The sequence below is a fragment of the Lepisosteus oculatus genome, chromosome 27 (assembly GCF_040954835.1).
Source record: "Lepisosteus oculatus isolate fLepOcu1 chromosome 27, fLepOcu1.hap2, whole genome shotgun sequence".
Classification (NCBI taxonomy): domain Eukaryota; kingdom Metazoa; phylum Chordata; class Actinopteri; order Semionotiformes; family Lepisosteidae; genus Lepisosteus; species Lepisosteus oculatus.
In genome coordinates, this window is record NC_090722.1 from 9,618,619 (window position 1) to 9,636,092 (window position 17,474).

General features: G+C 51.2%; 2 protein-coding genes and 1 long non-coding RNA gene across 5 annotated transcripts; 2 read left to right on the forward strand and 1 right to left on the reverse strand.

Annotated features, from left to right (window-relative positions):
• The first annotated feature begins 2,039 nt into the window (after nucleotides 1-2,039).
• fbl (fibrillarin) lies at nucleotides 2,040-8,815 on the forward strand. Its single transcript, XM_069185441.1, has 9 exons — nucleotides 2,040-2,206; nucleotides 4,372-4,527; nucleotides 5,202-5,351; nucleotides 5,743-5,837; nucleotides 6,254-6,424; nucleotides 7,028-7,160; nucleotides 7,276-7,388; nucleotides 7,847-7,992; nucleotides 8,080-8,815. Exons 1-9 carry the CDS (start codon nucleotides 2,197-2,199, stop codon nucleotides 8,102-8,104), a joined length of 999 nt encoding a protein of 332 aa, XP_069041542.1. The 5' UTR covers nucleotides 2,040-2,196; the 3' UTR covers nucleotides 8,105-8,815.
• A 1,203-nt stretch (nucleotides 8,816-10,018) lies between these two features.
• Nucleotides 10,019-10,543, reverse strand: LOC138225283 (uncharacterized). The gene is made up of 3 exons (XR_011183826.1): nucleotides 10,454-10,543; nucleotides 10,153-10,253; nucleotides 10,019-10,075 (listed from the first exon to the last, which is right to left on the reverse strand). It is a non-coding gene; the product is annotated as an uncharacterized lncRNA (long non-coding RNA).
• A 1,676-nt stretch (nucleotides 10,544-12,219) lies between these two features.
• Nucleotides 12,220-17,283, forward strand: LOC107076471 (urokinase plasminogen activator surface receptor-like). Of its 3 annotated transcripts, none has more exons than XM_069185182.1 (5): nucleotides 12,220-12,329; nucleotides 13,501-13,608; nucleotides 14,248-14,394; nucleotides 15,077-15,187; nucleotides 15,719-17,283. In XM_069185182.1, the coding sequence occupies exons 1-5, from the start codon at nucleotides 12,281-12,283 to the stop codon at nucleotides 15,919-15,921; spliced, it is 618 nt and encodes a 205-aa protein (XP_069041283.1). In that variant the 5' UTR covers nucleotides 12,220-12,280; the 3' UTR covers nucleotides 15,922-17,283. The 3 variants fall into 3 exon arrangements, with proteins under 3 accessions (XP_069041283.1, XP_069041285.1, XP_069041284.1); XM_069185183.1 differs by lacking the exon at nucleotides 12,220-12,329 and adding an exon at nucleotides 12,657-12,830; XM_069185184.1 differs by lacking the exons at nucleotides 13,501-13,608; nucleotides 14,248-14,394 and having other exon boundaries at nucleotides 12,231-12,329.
• Nucleotides 17,284-17,474: the final 191 nt, after the last annotated feature.

The following is a 17,474-nucleotide window of genomic DNA, read 5'->3' on the forward strand; positions in this document are numbered from 1 at the left end:
AGCCTCCTGAAAATTGCTGTCTTTCACTGTGCCTCCACCAGAGACTTCAGAAAAGAGATTAAGTCCTCCCACATCTGCAAAGTGTCAATGAATGAAAAACTAGGCTGGCTGCTTATAGTTATGGTTAATGATTCAGTCACAAGACTATGTGATGAAGGGATTGTGACAGAAACAAGTGCATCAACTATTCCGTGCTGGATCGCTAGATATTTTTTTTCTTTCTGACACAATCTCTATACAATAGCATCTTACCCCAGCTAAAAGTGCCACCTTGTTTATTGGTCATTTGTTCCTGTTAAGCTCTGCCAATACAACTCCATGGTACTAAGTGCCACTGACCACTTACACAGATCATCGCCCCTTTTCTCCGAAGACGCTATCAACACATCTACTGGGTGAGCTGAAACAGCAGCTGTAATATATAAGGTTTTAAGGGGGCTGCTGGTTCAAGACCTCCACGCTGGGCTGTGTGCCCCTGATGCACTGACGCAGTAACCGATCCCTCTAGCGCCTCAGTGTTTTGGATGAAAGCTGAAAGCGACGAGCCCGCCTTGGTCAGCCCCTTGTCCTCTGCCGGTCACTCCGGCTGAAATCATCGTTAACCGGTTGACTTTCAGGGTGCACTCCTGGCTCTGCAATCGGCCATGCCGCGCCCTGAGCAGGAAAGCCGCTGTGCGGGGACTGAGCGCGGAAGAGCCTGTTCCTGGAATCCGCCCTCCGGTGACCAACGATCCGGCCTTCGTCTGCGATCGTCTGAACCCCGGAGACGGGCCTGGACTGCAGGATCGAGCGGGCCTGTTTTAGGAGGCCCTGAGAAGGATGGTTTCATGTTAAGCAGACGGTGCAGCTTCGTGTTTGTACTGGACAGGGCTAAATATCTGTCACCTCTTTAGCAGAATCTACTCTTTGTGCCACTAAACCTACAGTAATCTCAATCCATGATGGGGCTTCAGCAAACAAAACTTATTTCTGCTGTGCCATATTACATTGTCATAAAGCAGTGTCTTTTCTAACAGATTCATGGAGCATATTATTATTATTATTATTATTATTATTATTATTATTGTAGTGCTGTGTTTTAAGTGTTATCCAACAAAGCTCAAGCACAATTCTATTAATCAGGTCTGTAAATAAAAGTATTATTGCTGAAAATGGGTTCCTCCGTGCTGCGATCACCTTGTTCTGGCTGCCTTGATGAAGCTCGGTGTCCCTCACTGCCCTCGTTCGTATCACTGCTTTAATGTGTTTAATGTTCTTCGAGAGAACTTTGAAATATCAGTCTAGTCGAACTGTAAAAATAAACAGTTCTGAGCCACCCTCCCCCCCCGTCCACTAGAGGGCGACCCAACTGCATTTCAAAACACCTAAAACATCATAGGAGAATACTTTTATAATCACATCGCCATCATAAAGAAACTGATAACGATACACAAGAAGTAACCATTTCGAAACTGTAAAAAAGGAGTATAGCATTTAACAATTCATAAACCTATCCCACTGAACAAGATCCTGTTCAGTTAACACTTAGGACTCACTGAGCTTGCGCAGATCTTTGAGGCGGCACAGTAATTTAACAGCACAAAGTCTCATTTGAAATCCATGGTGGAGCTTTTTTAAAAGGTAAAGCGTACTAGGCTTACGTGTAAGCTTCAACTAGAGTAAGACTGAATAAGTTCCGGCCACAATAAGATGTTTTAAGTGCACGGAACAAAAAAAGTTGAAGATGGTTTCAATGGGTTTCAAGTACAGGTTTCGAAGACAAAAAATTCCGAAAAATAACAAGTAATAGGTTTATTCCATGCTGAAAAAAAGAAGAAAGAGAACACAACGTTTCGGCCGTGGAGCCTTCTTCAGGTGTCGTATTTCCAGTTGTATTTCCAAATATACCAAAATACCAAAAGCTGTATTTCCAGTTCCCGAAACACAGCTTTGTGGGGGACCCGAGGTGGAGAGCGGCCTGCAGTGTGTGTCCTCCGAGGTAGGGGGCGCTGTGGGCGACGCCGGCGAGAGGAAGCGCTCGGACGCGCGGGCTTGGAACTTCCGCCGCCGGCCCATGTGGTGCGGACGCAGCACGTGTGAGCAGGAGAGAGAGAGACAGCGAGCGCCCGAGTGCGGAGGACGGAGAGCGGAGCGGCGACACAACTCATCCGATTTCTGCGCCCAGGTCGTTGCAGCGATACATCCCGAGACGCGAACATGAAGCCAGGTAAGCAGATCCGCGATCCTCTGACGCGTTAAAAGGGGGAAAAAAAAAACGACCCGGGAGGTAAAAACACGGAGCTCCGCCGCTCCTGTCCTCCGAGTCTCACCGGGGCCGGAGACAAATCACCCTCCGAAAACAAAACGTGATAATAAAAGGCAAAAATGCCTTCAAGCGCCGTAAAGACCACCCGCTCCGAGTTTGGTGTCTGCCTTGTTCGGAGGCTCCTATTTTCTTAAGTCGCATTTCGAAGTTAAAGCCAGCTGGTTCGTGCAGAAGAGGAGAGTTTCTCGGTGGCGGACGGGGGGTCGTGGCCTGCGCACGCCGGAGGTTTAGGATCTGTTTTAGGCTCATTTTAGTAACTTCCAGACGATTACTTGACGCGGCGTGCACGATTTAGACGGAATTTCAACAGTTCCCCGCTGTTCCTGTTGCCGTGAGCAGCTGGGACGCTAGTTAATGTGTTTGTATTGGGCGCAGCGTGCTGGACTAGTTCGTCGCTCAGTTTGGATCCAGCGTTAACTGATGTTTTGGCTTGGATTGCTGTCGGCCCTGTAGCTCTCTCCTGCTCGTGATTTGAGTTCTGGCGTGAATTTCGGAAGGAAGCGGGTGTCTTTTGGCGTTAAGCGAAGCCAAATGCCAAAAAAACAACAACAACAACAACACAACGATTGCGATGGCCGTTTTCGTGCGAGGGGATCGTTTTCAGTGCCGCGGCCATGTGCTTGGTGTGGGGAGACGTGGGGTCCTTGTGAGAGCGCACAGACCGATTCCTTGCATGCTCGAACTTTTAGAAAAACGTCCGATTTAAACGTGCGCTTCCTAGCGATGTTCCAAAGTCTGTAAAACGAAAAGCGTCTTCTAGCGCTAATTGTGATCGATTACGGATCGGAGAGGATCTCCCGGGCTCGGGTCAGTGTCTCGCAGTTGAAAAGTAAGTAAGGGAAGTAAGAGGAGCCCCTTTAGTCCGTCAGCTTAACAGCTAATTGAACCCAGGACCTTCTTCAGCTGCTTTTAATCGGCTTCAGCGACGTGGCTCGGCGGCTTGTTCCACACCCCTACCTCCCTCCGTGTAAAGAAAAGCGTCCGGTTCTCGCTTTTTAAATGCCCTTTCATGTCGGGTTCATTGGCCCCACGTGGTACATGTTTCGCAGCTGCTGACGGTGATGTTGACACTGGCGTGTCTGTCGAGGGCGAGGCGCACGTGTGCCGGTTTAGTCGGGGTGTTTTACCGCTTCGGTCGGGGTGCCGCACCCGCACAGGACAGCAGCTGCACTGTCTCTACCTGGGACTCGGACCCGCAGCCTGTGCGAGTCAGCCGATGAGTCCGGTGGCCTGGCCGCTGCCCGTTTTAAACTATTGGAACTCGCGCTTTGCAGACCGTTACAGTGTCCAGTCAAGGAGCGTGTCGGCGGTCTGGTCCTGTGTCTAGAAGACAAGTTAGTGAGACAGGAGAAGCTGCCGTCCTGCAGTGTGGTTTGTGGGGGGGTGGGGGAGGACTTGTGCAGCTGCACACTTTGGTGTTGCAGTGCTTCCCTACATCGCTCCCAGGGGTGTCCAGCCCTGGTCCCGGGCAGCTGGAGTGTCTGAGGGTGTTCTTCCCCACTGAGCTCTTGAGGAGCTGAGCCGGCTGAGTGCTGATTTAACTGGGCCAATTGCACAGCCTCTCCTGGCTCTCCAGTCGATACTGCCTTTAAGAGACCTGGAGGGCCAGTCAGTGTGTCTGCAGGCCCTCTAGGAGCAGGACTGGACAGCCCTGCGGACGCACTGACCGGCTCCTCCAGGAGCAGGACTGGACAGCCCTGCGGACGCACTGACCGGCTCTCCGGGAGCAGGACTGGACAGCCCTGCAGACACACTGACCGGCTCTCCAGGAGCAGGACTGGACAGCCCTGCAGACACACTGACCGGCTCTCCAGGAGCAGGACTGGACAGCCCTGCAGACACACTGACCGGCTCTCCAGGAGCAGGACTGGACAGCCCTGCAGACACACTGACCGGCTCTCCAGGAGCAGGACTGGACAGCCCTGCGGACGCACTGACCGGCCCTGCACACGCACTGACTGGACAGCCCTGCGGACGCACTTGGACAGGCCCTGCGCTGTGTGGTTCTCTCGGGCGGCTCTACGATGGGGCGAGTAACCCCCTCTCCTGTGGTTCTCTCCCGGCAGGCTTCAGTCCGAGAGGCGGGAGGGGAGGATTCGGAGACCGAGGAGGAGGAGGAGGATTCGGAGACCGAGGAGGAGGAGGATTCGGAGGCCGCGGACGAGGCGGGTTCGGGGACCGAGGCGGTGGCAGGGGGCGTGGCGGCTTCAGAGGCGGCCGAGGTAAGTGTCTCTGACCCGGGGGGGGTGGGCACACCGCTCGAGTGTCCAGTTAGCGGGGGGCTCGTCCCCTCCAGGATCACAAGGACGGGGACCTCAGGGCGATGAAGAGGCCACTGGGGGGGTGAGATAGTTGGTGCTGCAGTAACATCCCTCCCTGACGCGCCCCAGCGGCTGCCCCGGGACGTTTTGAAAGAGCCCTGCTACACGGGCCTCTGACGGGAATAGTGTGGTTTAGGCAGGACGTTTCTCTGGGACCCCCAGAAAGGCCTTTCGGTTGGTTGTCAGTTTGTCGTTTCCGTGTCCCAGCATCCTCGGCAACAGTGGTTCTCGAACCGAGCGTCTCCTGGTCTGTTGTTCCCACCGAGCCCTTCGTTAAGCTGATTGATTCAGAGAGCGGCCCAGACCGAGCCGGAGGGCGGTCGAGCTCTGTCTGGTCAACCAGGGGCCGGCGTTGGTGAAGGACACACCGGGCAGGAAGGTCGTGGGGGGCAGGAGAAGAGGTTCAAGCAGGGAAGCGGGAAAGGAAAAAAATTCAAGGGGCTGTCGGGTGGGAGGAGGAGCCGGACGCCGGGCTCCGGGAATTGGGGCGTGCCGGGCTCCTCCGGGGCGGGTGCGGTGTTCTGGGGGTTCGGCCCCAGCGCCGCCGGAGGTCTCACTGGGTTTTCTCTCGGCAGGTGGGGGGTTCAGGTCTCCCGGCGGCGAGGGGGGATTCCGGGGGGGCCGCGGGGGCACCCCTCGGGGCCGAGGAGGAAGAGGGGGCCGCGGCGGCGGCGGCGGCTTCCGGGGCGGCAAGAAGGTGACGGTGGAGCCCCACAGACACGAAGGTAGGGTCTCCCCGAACCGGTGGCACCGCTCACTGCGAAATAACAGCAGCTGAATTTCAGGCTGGGCAGCATGGTGGACAGCAGTTAGCACTGCCAGTGAACAGACCAGCTCTAGTGATCTGAAGTACGTCTGCCAGCGATCGCAGTGTCTTTGAGGTATACGATTAAAATACAGTAAGTTCTGCGGCCTGCTGACTTCTCAACGAACCGCCCAGTGCTTTTTAGCAGCCCCGGTCAGGTCGTGCACGGATGAATACGTCATGTAGAAGATGGACTTGTATGTGCACGCAGCGCCGGGCCCTGGGTTCAGTCCTGGGGTGCCGTCTGCATGGAGTTTCCTCCCGCAGTCTGAAGGCGTATTGATGGGTTCGTTGGCTCCTGTGCCCCTCAGGCGTGTTCATCTGCCGCGGGAAGGAGGACGCCCTGGTGACGAAGAACATGGTGGTGGGGGAGTCCGTCTACGGGGAGAAGAGGATCAATGTGGAGGTGGGTCGCCCGGGCACTGTCCTCCCCGGCCCCGCCCCCGTCTGTGGTTGCCTGGGCTCTGTCCTCCCTGGCCCCGCCCCCGTCTGTGGTCGCCCGGGCGCTGTCCTCCCTGGCCCCGCCCCCGTCTGTGGTCGCCCGGGCGCTGTCCGCCCAGGCCCTGCCCCCGTCTGTGGTCGCCCGGGTGCTGTCCACCCCCGGCCCCGCCCCCGTCTGTGGTTGCCCGGGCGCTGTCCACCCTGGCCCCGCCCCCGTCTGTGGTCTCCCAGGTGCTGTCCAGAGTTGCGCCCTCGGGTGTTGTTGATGAAGACGGGTCTGCAGCAGGAGCCCGGGGTGGTGACTGGGCAGCCCTGCTCTGGGCCCTGGGCTGGTGGGACTGGCGGCTGGATCCTCACGGCCCGTTGGGGTTCTCTTCGCAGGAGGGCGAGACGAAGATCGAGTACAGGGCATGGAACCCCTTCCGCTCGAAGCTGGCGGCCGCCATCCTGGGAGGCGTGGACCAGATTCACATCCGACCCGGGGCCAAAGTCATGTACCTGGGCGCGGCCTCGGGCACCACCGTCTCCCACGTCTCGGACATCGTCGGGCCGGTCAGTGACGCCACATACTGGCTTATCTTGGCCACAGGAGTGCTTACAAATGAGAGTGGCCCACTTAACTGTTTCAGCCTATCCAGCTAGCCAGCAGTCTAGCTCCGCAAGATGGCTGGGCAGGGCGTTCCATGCTCCCACAAGCCTTTGTGTAAAGGAGTGGTATTTAACCCTCTTCGTTTGTCATCTGCAACCTTGACTTGTATGCTAACTGTATGAGGAACAAGACAATTGATGTGAACCAGGCAGAGCAGTGTTCCTCATTCTGTGGCACTCCACAGATGACCTTATCCCCAGTCCGAGCATTTGCATCTTCCCCGTTCCTGAATAAAGCTTGACGCCTTCGCAGTATTCCTTTGTTCTCTTCCCTTTCTAATATGGCTTGTAACCTGTGCTTACAGCTCATCATACTGATTTTCTTTTAAGTGGGCGTTCTTTTGTTGCATGCCTATTCTGAGTAGTCTTCAGTTTTTTGGGGGAAAGGAAGTGTAAAGTCTTACACCTGGCAACAAAAGTGAAGGAGTTGGGCTGTTGTTTTAAGCCTCTCACCCACTGTCTCTGGGGCACCCCCTTGAATAAATACCCCCACTCCCCTTTGCGCAGGAGGGGCTGGTCTACGCTGTGGAGTTCTCTCACCGCTCCGGAAGAGACCTGCTCAGCGTGGCCAAGAAGAGGACCAACATCATCCCCATCATCGAGGACGCCCGCCACCCACACAAGTACAGGATGCTCGTGGGTAAGAGACACTCGGGGTGACGGTCTTCATCTCTAGTCTCGCGTCGCACGGCGCGTAGCTTAGAGGTGGCCCCGGGCCCTTCCTGACCCCCCGCGGTCTCTCCCCCCGTGAGCAGGCATGGTGGACGTGATCTTCGCCGACGTGGCCCAGCCTGATCAGACGCGTATCGTGGCCCTGAACGCGCACAACTTCCTGAAGAACGGCGGCCACTTCGTCATCTCCATCAAGGTGCTTCATCGGCGTGGGCTTGTGGGAAGGGGCGGGAGGATAAACTCCGATAAAAAAACGGGTGATCCTAGGGGACGGGGATCCAAAGGCTAGGCAGGTGGGGTTGTGACGTGCACCTGCCAGCTGGATGCAGGACGAATCACTGGGAGGAGCAGTCCGCTCCATACAAATGCCGGGACTTCCAGGGAAGGAGTTATGGACCTGCTTCCTTCTTAATGGAATAGTGGAGTGGGCAGCTGGCGGTGCTGCTGTTCTCTCTCAACGCCAGCACGCTCGACTGCGGGCGTGCCCTAGCTATCGTCGCTGCAGAAGGGTCACAGGTTCGAGTTGTGAGCCCCTTGGACTACATGCAAGAGGGCTGTGCCCTGGGGTGGGTCCTTCCTCTTTGTTTCTGCGACGCGGGGACTGGTGGCAGGGCGCCGTCACATCCTTGGTGCGTTCTCCCTCCTCCCCCGCAGGCGAACTGCATCGACTCCACGGCGGCGCCGGAGGCCGTCTTCGCCTCGGAGGTGAAGAAGATGACCCAGGAGAACATGAAGCCGCAGGAGCAGCTGACGCTGGAGCCGTACGAGAGGGACCACGCCGTCGTCGTGGGCGTCTACAGGTGGGCTGCGCTCGCGGCCGCTTTGCGATCCGTTCAGAGCTGTATCGTTACTGACATCCGGTTCCGTCTCTCTTTTTGTTTTTTCAGACCACCCCCAAAGCAGAAGAAATAAGCTTGTGCTGGAGTGGGACTCTCAGCTGGCACGAGGCACTGGCACCTCCCCTCCCTCCTTCTCCACCGCTGTAAAAACAGCTGCCGGCGTAGCCTCTCAGGCGGGGTTGGCAGCAGTGACAGCGCCTCTCACTGGCCACGGAGTGAACTGCGCTGTCTGCCCCTTCCCTGACCTCCCTGCTTGTTCAGTTGCTTCCCGTCTGTTCCGAAAGGGGAGAAGGCGCCCGAACTCGTGAACTGTTTTGATCCGGACTGGTGGCGGGGCGGAGGAACCCTGGATTTGGATTCTGGTTGTGAATGTTTCGCCGGAAGACGTGCCTGGAAACGTTACCCCCCAGAATCTTTCTTCCACCCCACCCCCTTTCCCCCACCACACCTCTTTCTTTTTGTTTGCAGTTTTGTACGCAGATGAATTACATCTATGGAAAAGTGCGAAAGTGTCATTTTGGGTTTTTTTCTTGACAAGTAGTCGCATGCTGGGTGATGCTGTGGAGCGTCTGCTCAGGCGGTGGGCAACCTATGTCCTGTGTTGTGTATGTTTTGTGAATGGCGTGTTGTACCCATTTCACAGTGGTTTCAGGGGCAGGGAACTGGGACTGTGTGGGGGTTTTAAAAGTGCCTCCTGCTCTGCTACTGCTGTGACTTGGCTGGTTAAGACGTCATCACAAAGCTGTAACAATATTGCTTTTTTTATTAAAATGACTGAAATAAGCATTTTGATGTTGGTTATTGGGGGGGGGCTTCAGTGTCTTTTATTACTTTATCCTGACTGTCTTTCAACAGGTTTCGAGTAGACTGACTCTTCTGAATTACCGGTTGTACATCAGTGAAACTTTTAATTGTGCATCACTGCCACTAGCTAGTCTGCTCTTGGCCTGTCAAAGCCAAGAGTGCACAAAAGAAACCTGACAAACATGACAGTGTCTGTGCCAGTTGTGTTTAAAAAAAAAAAGACCAATTCAAACTCCCTGTAGACGACCTTCAAAAATTGAACAGAAAGGCAGTAGTAGTGGGACATCAGCAGCAGTGGACAAATGTAGGAGAGGTGTGGAGACAGTTGGAGGTCATTGGTTTGTTCTGTGAATTAAAGTAGAAAAATCTACCTCTGCAAGTGATCTAGACAATGAAACATGTCAGTGCTGATCCATAGAACCTCCTAGGAGTCTGGGGCTGTGGATTCAGTCTTACCAGAAATGTAAAGAAATTGAATGCTATAATTTAAGAATTAATTGATCTGAGGAAAGGATGCATTTTAGGAATTGTACATTGACCCTTTACACAACCTTCTCGATAAGCCAACACTGCATCTGTTATTAGGAGAACAGCCCTATTGAGGGCTACTATTAACCTGAAACACAGGAAAACAATAATTCAAGAAGATAACAGAGCTATACACAAAAGAACCAAAGATATTCATATGCTTTAGAGCAATTAAGGCAGTAGGACATAATACAGTTGGAAGAAAAGAACAACCAAAGGAGTTCTTCCCACTTTTATTCATCTGTTACCATTACCATTACGAGGGGAGTGGAGGCAGGAGAGTCACAAGGGCCAGGCTGGAGCCTTCATTCAGGCACCTGGGGAGGAAGAAGGAGAACAATCCAGCTGCACTGCAGGACACCACCCCTACAGGAGCTCCTCCTGCCAGACCCTACCTCTCCACTGGCCATAACCTCCAAAGTCCTCTGCTCCCTCCACATCCTCACTGGTGCTCTCAGCATCTTCACTGGAGCCCTGAGGGTCTCCCTCCTCATCCTCAGTCCAGTCACCTTCCACACCCAGAGGACCCTCTACTGGTGCCACAGCCACCCGACTGCTGGTCACCAGGCTCCTGGTACCTGTGGAGGAGCAGCACCCAGCAGTGAGGGATCTGCTACAGCTGGAGACCCAGAGTCATGAAGCTGGAAGCAAGGAGGTACACCTGGACTCACAGCAGGTACAGACCTCATGGTCACCATACAGCTCCTCCCACCTGGAGGAGAGGAGGACAGGTGAGGCCTCCACCTGGCATGTCCCAGAGCACCCTCAGCAGGCTCCTTGCAGAAGTACCTCTTAGCCTCCCTGTTGTAGGTTCAGGACTTGGTCCCTGGTGTTGCTTTAGCAGGAGCCAGAGCCATGACACAGTGCATGTACAGCTCAGTCACTTCATGCTGCAAGAGGGAAGGTCACAGCATTCAGGGATCAAGGCCAATACAGGCACAGAGAAGGACCTTCTGCCAGCAGTGAAGTCAAGCTGGCAGCTCTAGGCACTACAGCCACCACAGTCTGCTTCACATCTAGATCATGGATGTGAAAGCAGACCGTGGATCAGTGGAGCAGGAAGGCTGAGCAGCCTTTGAGAGAGCAGTACCTTCCTGGACAGCTTCTTCTGGAAGAGGAAGGCATCGATCGTGAAGCGGAGCACATCCTTCTGCTTAGTGGGGACAAACCTGGACAGGAGCTGGGAGTGCTGCTGTGGTTTCTCCATCAATTCAGCCTTGAGAATCTGATCTCTCTCACTAATAAGCGCTTATTATAACGCACACTGAGGCTTATATTGAATCCTCTTTGTTTTATTCGCGTCCTCGGTGAGTTCAAGGAAAAGGATGGGCATGTTGTAAAAAGTAAAAAACTTGGCATCTAGCCGGCGGGTTCCAGTAAGAGGAAGGATCTGTTTCCGGGACAGAATTCCACCTGAGGTCTTTCTTGCTCATTTAAATGGGCATTGTTCCCAATATCCTGAAAGTCAAGTATCAGATCCTATCCAATTCGATATTTGAACCCTTTTGCACTACGGACCGTGTGATTTCCGCTGTAGAGCAGTAAAGCACACGCGATGCCAGAGCTCATACGTGTAAAACCTGCGCTGCACCGTCACACGTCTCCGCTTTTACCAGGACAAGCGAGAGCTACTGAACCTGCGGCCGGGCTGGGCTGACCTGGGTCTTTTACCTTCGGAGGCTGTTAAACAGACGATCGCCATGAAGCACCAAGAATGACCCTTCAGGGCGGCACGGTGACGCAGTGGTCAGCATTACTGCCCCGCAGCGCTGGAGCCCTGGGCGGCTGTCTGTGTGGAGTCTGCATGTTCCCCCCGTGTTCGCGTGGGTCTCCTCCAGGTGCTCTGGTCTCCTCTCACAGTCCAGAGACATGCTGGTGGGTTAATTTGATCCAGGGAAAACTGGCCCTGGTGTGAGGGCGCTTGTTTGTCTGTGTGCGCCCAAAGGGTTTTTGTAAGTCATTAAGAACGAATTCAGACATGCCACCTACTTCCTCTTCAACAACACATTTTTTATTTACTTGACTTCATGAAATCTTATGTTTCAAATGCTTGCCCCGTGCCACGAATGTTCCTGAATGTCAAGATACCGGGAGAAAAAAAAAACAAATTTGTCACAATCAAAACTGTTCAAGCAGCACTATTGAAACACAGGATTTCGTTGAATTGCTTTCGTTCCGAAACTGAAAGTTAAATTCAAGACTCGTGAATACCAGCAGAAAATGTAGATTATAATAACAATCTCGTTCTAGTCCTAATTCTTAACTATCTTTTTCAGAAGTCCTGAAGCTGCATCTGGCTTCTTCTTCTGCCTGTCTGAGTGTGAGACACTTCCATAAATTCATGCTATTTCTCCGTCTATATTTAATCAAAGGTTAGTATTTTATGTTTTTCATTACTAGTGTGTTTTTATCAATTCTTGCTACCTGTAGTTTTTGAGTATATTAGTGAGCTCAAGTAGCAAATACATTGTATACAAGAGATCATGAGGCTTTCAAATTGTGCCACCTATAGTTTTTGAGTGAGCTGTGGGGCATTTTCAAAAGCAGCGTCAGGGCGCTGAAGGGTTTAGGGGGGTCCCTGCAGACGGCGCCTCGCTGTGGGCTGGTGCGGCTCAGGCGGGGATCTCCTTCGGGCCCTCCCGCCTGTCCCCCCGCTGTACTCCGGACAGGAGCAGGACAGTCACCAGTTCCAGGCGTCCCGGGCCGCGCACCCCACCCTGACCCCGAGAGTAATAACTCGTTGTCCATAAGGAAGTAACAGCTTCCTCGTTAAGCATCGCCTTTCGGGACCTTTAAGTTTCGATTCTCCAGAAGTCGATGCTCACACACCTGTTTGAATTTCCGCCCCCGCGACTCGGGGCGTATATAACACCATTCGCGCGCCCCAACCCCACTCCTCCTCTCTCAGACTCGCAAGATGAAGCTGCTCGTGACTCTCGGTGTCGCCCTCGCGCTGTTTTCCACAGGTAGGAGATCTTGTTCAAACCACAGCCACCAGTAGCGGGGAGCTGTGTGAACGGGTGCGTGAGACTGTGTTTTAACTGCATTGCTCGCACGCAGCGGAAGGTGTTTTACATTCAACGCAGCACGTACCGTAAAGTACAATTTTGATTTTGCAGGCATTGTTTTCTGAAATAATCGTGTTTGTATAGACTCAACGCCATTCGTTTATACAAGAAGAAATAATCATGCACAGTCAAGGAAATAATATTGTAACGGTGCGAAAGATGACATATTTTTCTTCGACTTACATTTTTCTTTTGCAAAGTACCGACCCGTTCTCGGACCTCCGGAACAACTGTGCTGTGAAAGTTCTTAAAATCTGAAGCGTTTGAGCAGAATAAGAAAAACTGGTGTCAGAGGCTGGTGATGCAGAAAATGACTCTTTCACTGGGCCAGTCCTGCGCGCATCAGATTTTTATTTCCGTTTAAAGCGAGCTGCCGAATGAATATTATATTTGACCCAGGTGAGGAAAAGCGCGTGTTTTTTACGTTTAGCGCACAGTAGACCTTATATTTTTAAGACCAAAAGTCCCATTACAGTTCGTCTTTCCAAGCAAAAACATGGCGCTTCGATGATTCCTAACCGGCAAGACAGGACACACCCTGGACAGGACACCCGTCCATCACAGGACAGTAACACACACACCCATCCAGGTACTGACCAGGCTCACACCTGCTTATCTACAGTGGGTTGCCAGGTGTGAGTTGCAGGGTGATGTGGCTGCTGGCAAATGTAAAGGACTTTAGATTAAAGACCCAGCGGCCGCGTCCCAGTACTCCCACCCTCCCTGTGCGCGTTCCCGACCACGCCTGCGAGGGCGCGGCTGTCCCGTGTCTAGATCTGCGCACGAGCTGTGATGCCGCAGCAGGGAATCACCCAGAACACCTTGCGGAACGGTGACGTTTCATGTTCCAGCCCCGTCACAGCGGAGAGGGGTTGCCATGGAGAACAAAACACTCACCGTGGCAACTAGTGGCAATGAGGAAAACGTAACTTTCTACTCTTTTAAACCTCACGATATTTTATGTCAAAAACAAAATGTCGTTCCACTGCTCTCGATTCATACTTTATGTCTTCTAGGTATGATGTTTTGACGTCAAGATGTTTAGTTTTTTAATTTATTTTCTCCACAGTGGCATCTCTCAGATGTCTCGAATCCGTACCGGGCTTAGTGGACACACAAAAACAGTGTCCGGCTTTAGAAACCACGTGTGCTGCGGCAACCGTACGAGTCACCGCAGGTAAGTCACTTACAAATCACTGACGATACCCATACGGGTCAACTTTTCTTTTCAACCACGGTGGAAGACGTTTGATTACGTTTATAGCGAAGGTTAGTGTGACTACAAAGCGCCACAAGCAGTTTGCAGAGCAATAAAAGACTATGAATATCATAACCACGTTCATGACTACCGTGGAGGTAACGAAATACACAAAGGACCCGGGAGTCACGCTGGCGATATGAAATTACTGCAATTTACAGTCTCCTTGTGTAATTAATACTGTTGACTTCTGCGTCAACTTTAGAACTGAAAGCAAAAAGTCTTTTGATGAAGATGTAATTGAACTCTATATTCGTATTGCTCTATTCCACTGCATTGCTGACAAATGTTTTAAACACTTCCAAAATGAACATTTTATTGAACGTAGACAGGGAATGATGGGAAACACTGTACTTAGAGCAGAAAATTGAAGGTTTCAATCCAGAAATGTTTATATATAGTATATAATATCTACAAATAATCGGATAAAGGTTACTTGTGAGTGGAAGTCATTGGTGGGGAAGTCATGGGCTTGATTTCATGTAGCCCATGTGATTGTCAGTAGATAACTGACCCAGGGATCTCATACTGATTTTCTGATTGTGGTATTTCTTGCAGTGGGAAACACACAAGATGTTACCGTGAAGGGATGCGCAAAACCTCAAGAGTGTGTACAATCTCTGTCGGTCAACCTTGGAACTGCAAGAACGACCATCAGCTTGACATGCTGCAGCACTGATCTCTGCAACATTGTAGCTCCCCCAGGTAACGCCGGCAGACGCGATCTGTGCGCAGACACACAGAGAGAGGGCCAGAGGCCACGAGTGAGTGAGTGTGGTTGTGTGATCGTGCACACTCTTGACTCCACCTGGGTGAATCTGAGTGACTCTGCTTGAGGAACTGAGTCTTCATGCTGTGACAATAATAGGAAACTGCAGTCAGATCTCTATACGATGTGTAAAGGCAGCCAGCCTGTGCACAGAACTTCAGGCCTGTGAATTCATACAGAAGAATGAGCTAATTGTCTGGAGCTGCCCTTGTGCTCATTTTGAAACTGATTCCAATGCTGTTCAAATATGAAACAAAGTCATACAGAGGAGGCAGAAATAAATTCCACATTGTGCACAAAATATATTTTACACCAATTTGATTAGTTAGACAAATTATAGGCATCTAGACTTACCACTACAGTTTGCATCCTAACACACAAGACTCAGGGTGAGAACTGACATTTCTGCAGTGCTCTGACTGCCAGCCCAGTGAACCACACAGGCTAATCTCCCAGAATCCACTCTACTTTCTGGGCTTTCGGACTCAACCTGCACTGCAAGAGGAGCTGCTGACAGACTGAGCTGCATCTCTAGTCACAGGTGTCAATAGCTCCTCTCCCCTGGTCTGATCTGTCTTGTACTTGTAATGGGGTTTGTCTTGATGTGTGTCATTGTAGCCTATGGAGACAGCGCCCCCAATGGGCTGGAGTGTTTCACCTGTGAAGGACAGGATTGCACCAAGACTCTACAGTGTCTGGGGATTGAAGACCGCTGCCTGGAAACCTCTGGTGAGCTCATGTTCTGTATCTCATTAAGCTGGAATAACCTGTTAAAGAGAGAAAACAACATGCATCACCCTCTATCACGGAATAGATACACAGGTACTCACAGGGCGTAGATGAGTTTAGAGCAGAGGCCAGCCCTTTGCAACAATTTCCTTTGGGTAGAGAGAGCTTTCCCTGGTATCAAACACATCTTCAGAAAACTGGCTTTGTTAAAACAGAAATGTTAAAACAATCTTAATGCCTATCTAGGCCCTAAAACTTACAACCCAACAACATCCTTGTGGTACAGTGCATTGCTGCCTGCTGACCCAGCTGGCGTTCCCAGCAGTTTCCTCCAGGCTGAGATGTGCTGGGAGGGTACCTGTCTGCCCTGAACTCACGGACTAGTCACTGAGCTGCAGACCTGGCTCAGTCAAGCCAAGACGCTCCTGAGCAGATAAAGGCTCTGAAGGGGAGTTTCAGAAGGGGCAGGGTGCGATGTCTCGTGCGCTTTCAGTGCTGTTTCTTGAAGGAATCTCTCTGCTTTGGTTTCAGTTAAGGTTGGTGAACAGACGGTTGTCCTGAAGGGATGTGTCAGCAAGAACGCCTGTGTTGCACAGGGCAGTGAGCAGCTGTCCCAGTACCTCGGTGTGGGGTACAGCTGCTGTCAGGGGAACCTGTGCAACAGCGCCAAGCGTGTCGCGCAGAACATCTTCCTCCTGCTGCTGCCTCTCGCCTCAGTCAGGTTCCTCTTCTGAGCTCCGACACGCCAACGTGCCTCCTGACAGGACTCTCCCCACCTGCCGCACACTGGAGGAGCGGCCTGTCCCCTGGGGTGTCCTGCTTTGTATTTTGTGTCTTGGGATGTGAAATCGTTGATTGAGGGTGTTTCAGGCAAGTGTTTGACAATCATCTGACTTACAGCATAGACCTTACCTGTGTGCCAGATCATTCCTGCTGCAGGGACTCTTCGCCATTATTGAATCCCAGGAAAGCTCATTCTCCCACAGTGAGGTGAAGATGTACGATCTCCCAGCTCACACTGGCAACGGCTCCTGCCTCCCCTAGTGACACTGAGCGATGCCTCCGCAGTACACCTGCACCTCCTTATACCAGAGTCCACCTCATGGCGCTAGTTGTGCGCTAGTTTTGGGCTTTAGACTTTCGCTACGTTTAGACTTTATCATGGACCCTAAAGAGGTTGAGAAAATGAAAACTGTGAGATCAAATGAAAGTGGTTACTGTTCAGTACTTTATAAGGTATGATTTATGAGATAGATACTTTATTGATCCCGTGAGGGAAATTGCATATCTAACTAGGTAAGCATTTTTTTATTACTAAAAACACAAACCACAGTACGAATGTTAATTACTTCTTTTATCATTTTTTGGTGAAAACCGTAAAAGCAGGGGAGATATTTTTTGGAGTCTGGAACAAATTGTAAATTTTCCCCATAAGATATGATGGAAATAGGTTTTTCTTTTTGCAAAGTTTTACCTAACGAAAGGGTTTCTAGGAGCAAATTCCATTCTGAAGAAGAGGTACAGGTGTATGCTGATCAGCTTTATTAAATATAGTATAGAATATATAAGTCATTTAACAGCCCCACTATATTCAATTAATTCATTATGGAGAATTCATATCAGAGAACTGATCATACTTAATAGTTTTGATGCTGATCCTCATGGGTGATTGTACTGTACATTTTCACTTCACACGGGACAAGAGTCAGTTATGAATCTCAGGAATGACAGTTGTACTTGCGTTATGTGATATGAGAGAAAATGTCTCAAATTCTTTTCCTATGCAATCAGTGTTTTTTTTAAGAGGATGCTTTTTATACATGTACATTTGTTACCACTTTGATTGCAATATTTAAAAGTTTTAGTGTTAAATCATTTGGAAGGTAACAGAACCATAAAACCATATTCTGATAACAGGCATATGGTATAAGCTTAAGATATTGTAAAAAATCAAATTAATAAAGGGGTCTGATCTGCAATGTAAGTATGCCAATGAAATAATTCACAGGAGTAAATCTAAGGATTTGACTTTCAAAAGAGGTAGTCTTTGCACTGTTATCTGCTGAATGCATTAAACACTCCCCAGTGAAAAGTAATTGTCTTGAGTTTGTCCTTTGTGTGTAAAAGAGAAAGGAACACAATTCCATTAACAAAAGCACAGCCCAGAGCTCTCCACACCGAAGCCCCAGTGAGACACAGGGTAAGATGAGTCTTCAACCAGAACCATCATTTCACCAGACAGGGGAGATATCATTCAAATAGTCAGTTCACAATCACTTCATGTACG

Excerpts from the sequence above, each read along its gene's own strand:
- LOC107076471 (XM_069185182.1), top strand. The coding sequence starts at position 12,281 with ATGAAGCTGCTCGTGACTCTCGGTGTCGCCCTCGCGCTGTTTTCCACA. Across the intron at positions 12,330-13,500 it reads CCTCGCGCTGTTTTCCACAG|TGGCATCTCTCAGATGTCTC; the intron begins GTAGGAGATCTT and ends TTTTCTCCACAG. Across the intron at positions 14,395-15,076 it reads CAACATTGTAGCTCCCCCAG|CCTATGGAGACAGCGCCCCC; the intron begins GTAACGCCGGCA and ends GTGTCATTGTAG.
- fbl (XM_069185441.1), top strand. Across the intron at positions 5,352-5,742 it reads GGAGCCCCACAGACACGAAG|GCGTGTTCATCTGCCGCGGG; the intron begins GTAGGGTCTCCC and ends TGTGCCCCTCAG. Across the intron at positions 7,993-8,079 it reads GTCGTCGTGGGCGTCTACAG|ACCACCCCCAAAGCAGAAGA; the intron begins GTGGGCTGCGCT and ends TTGTTTTTTCAG.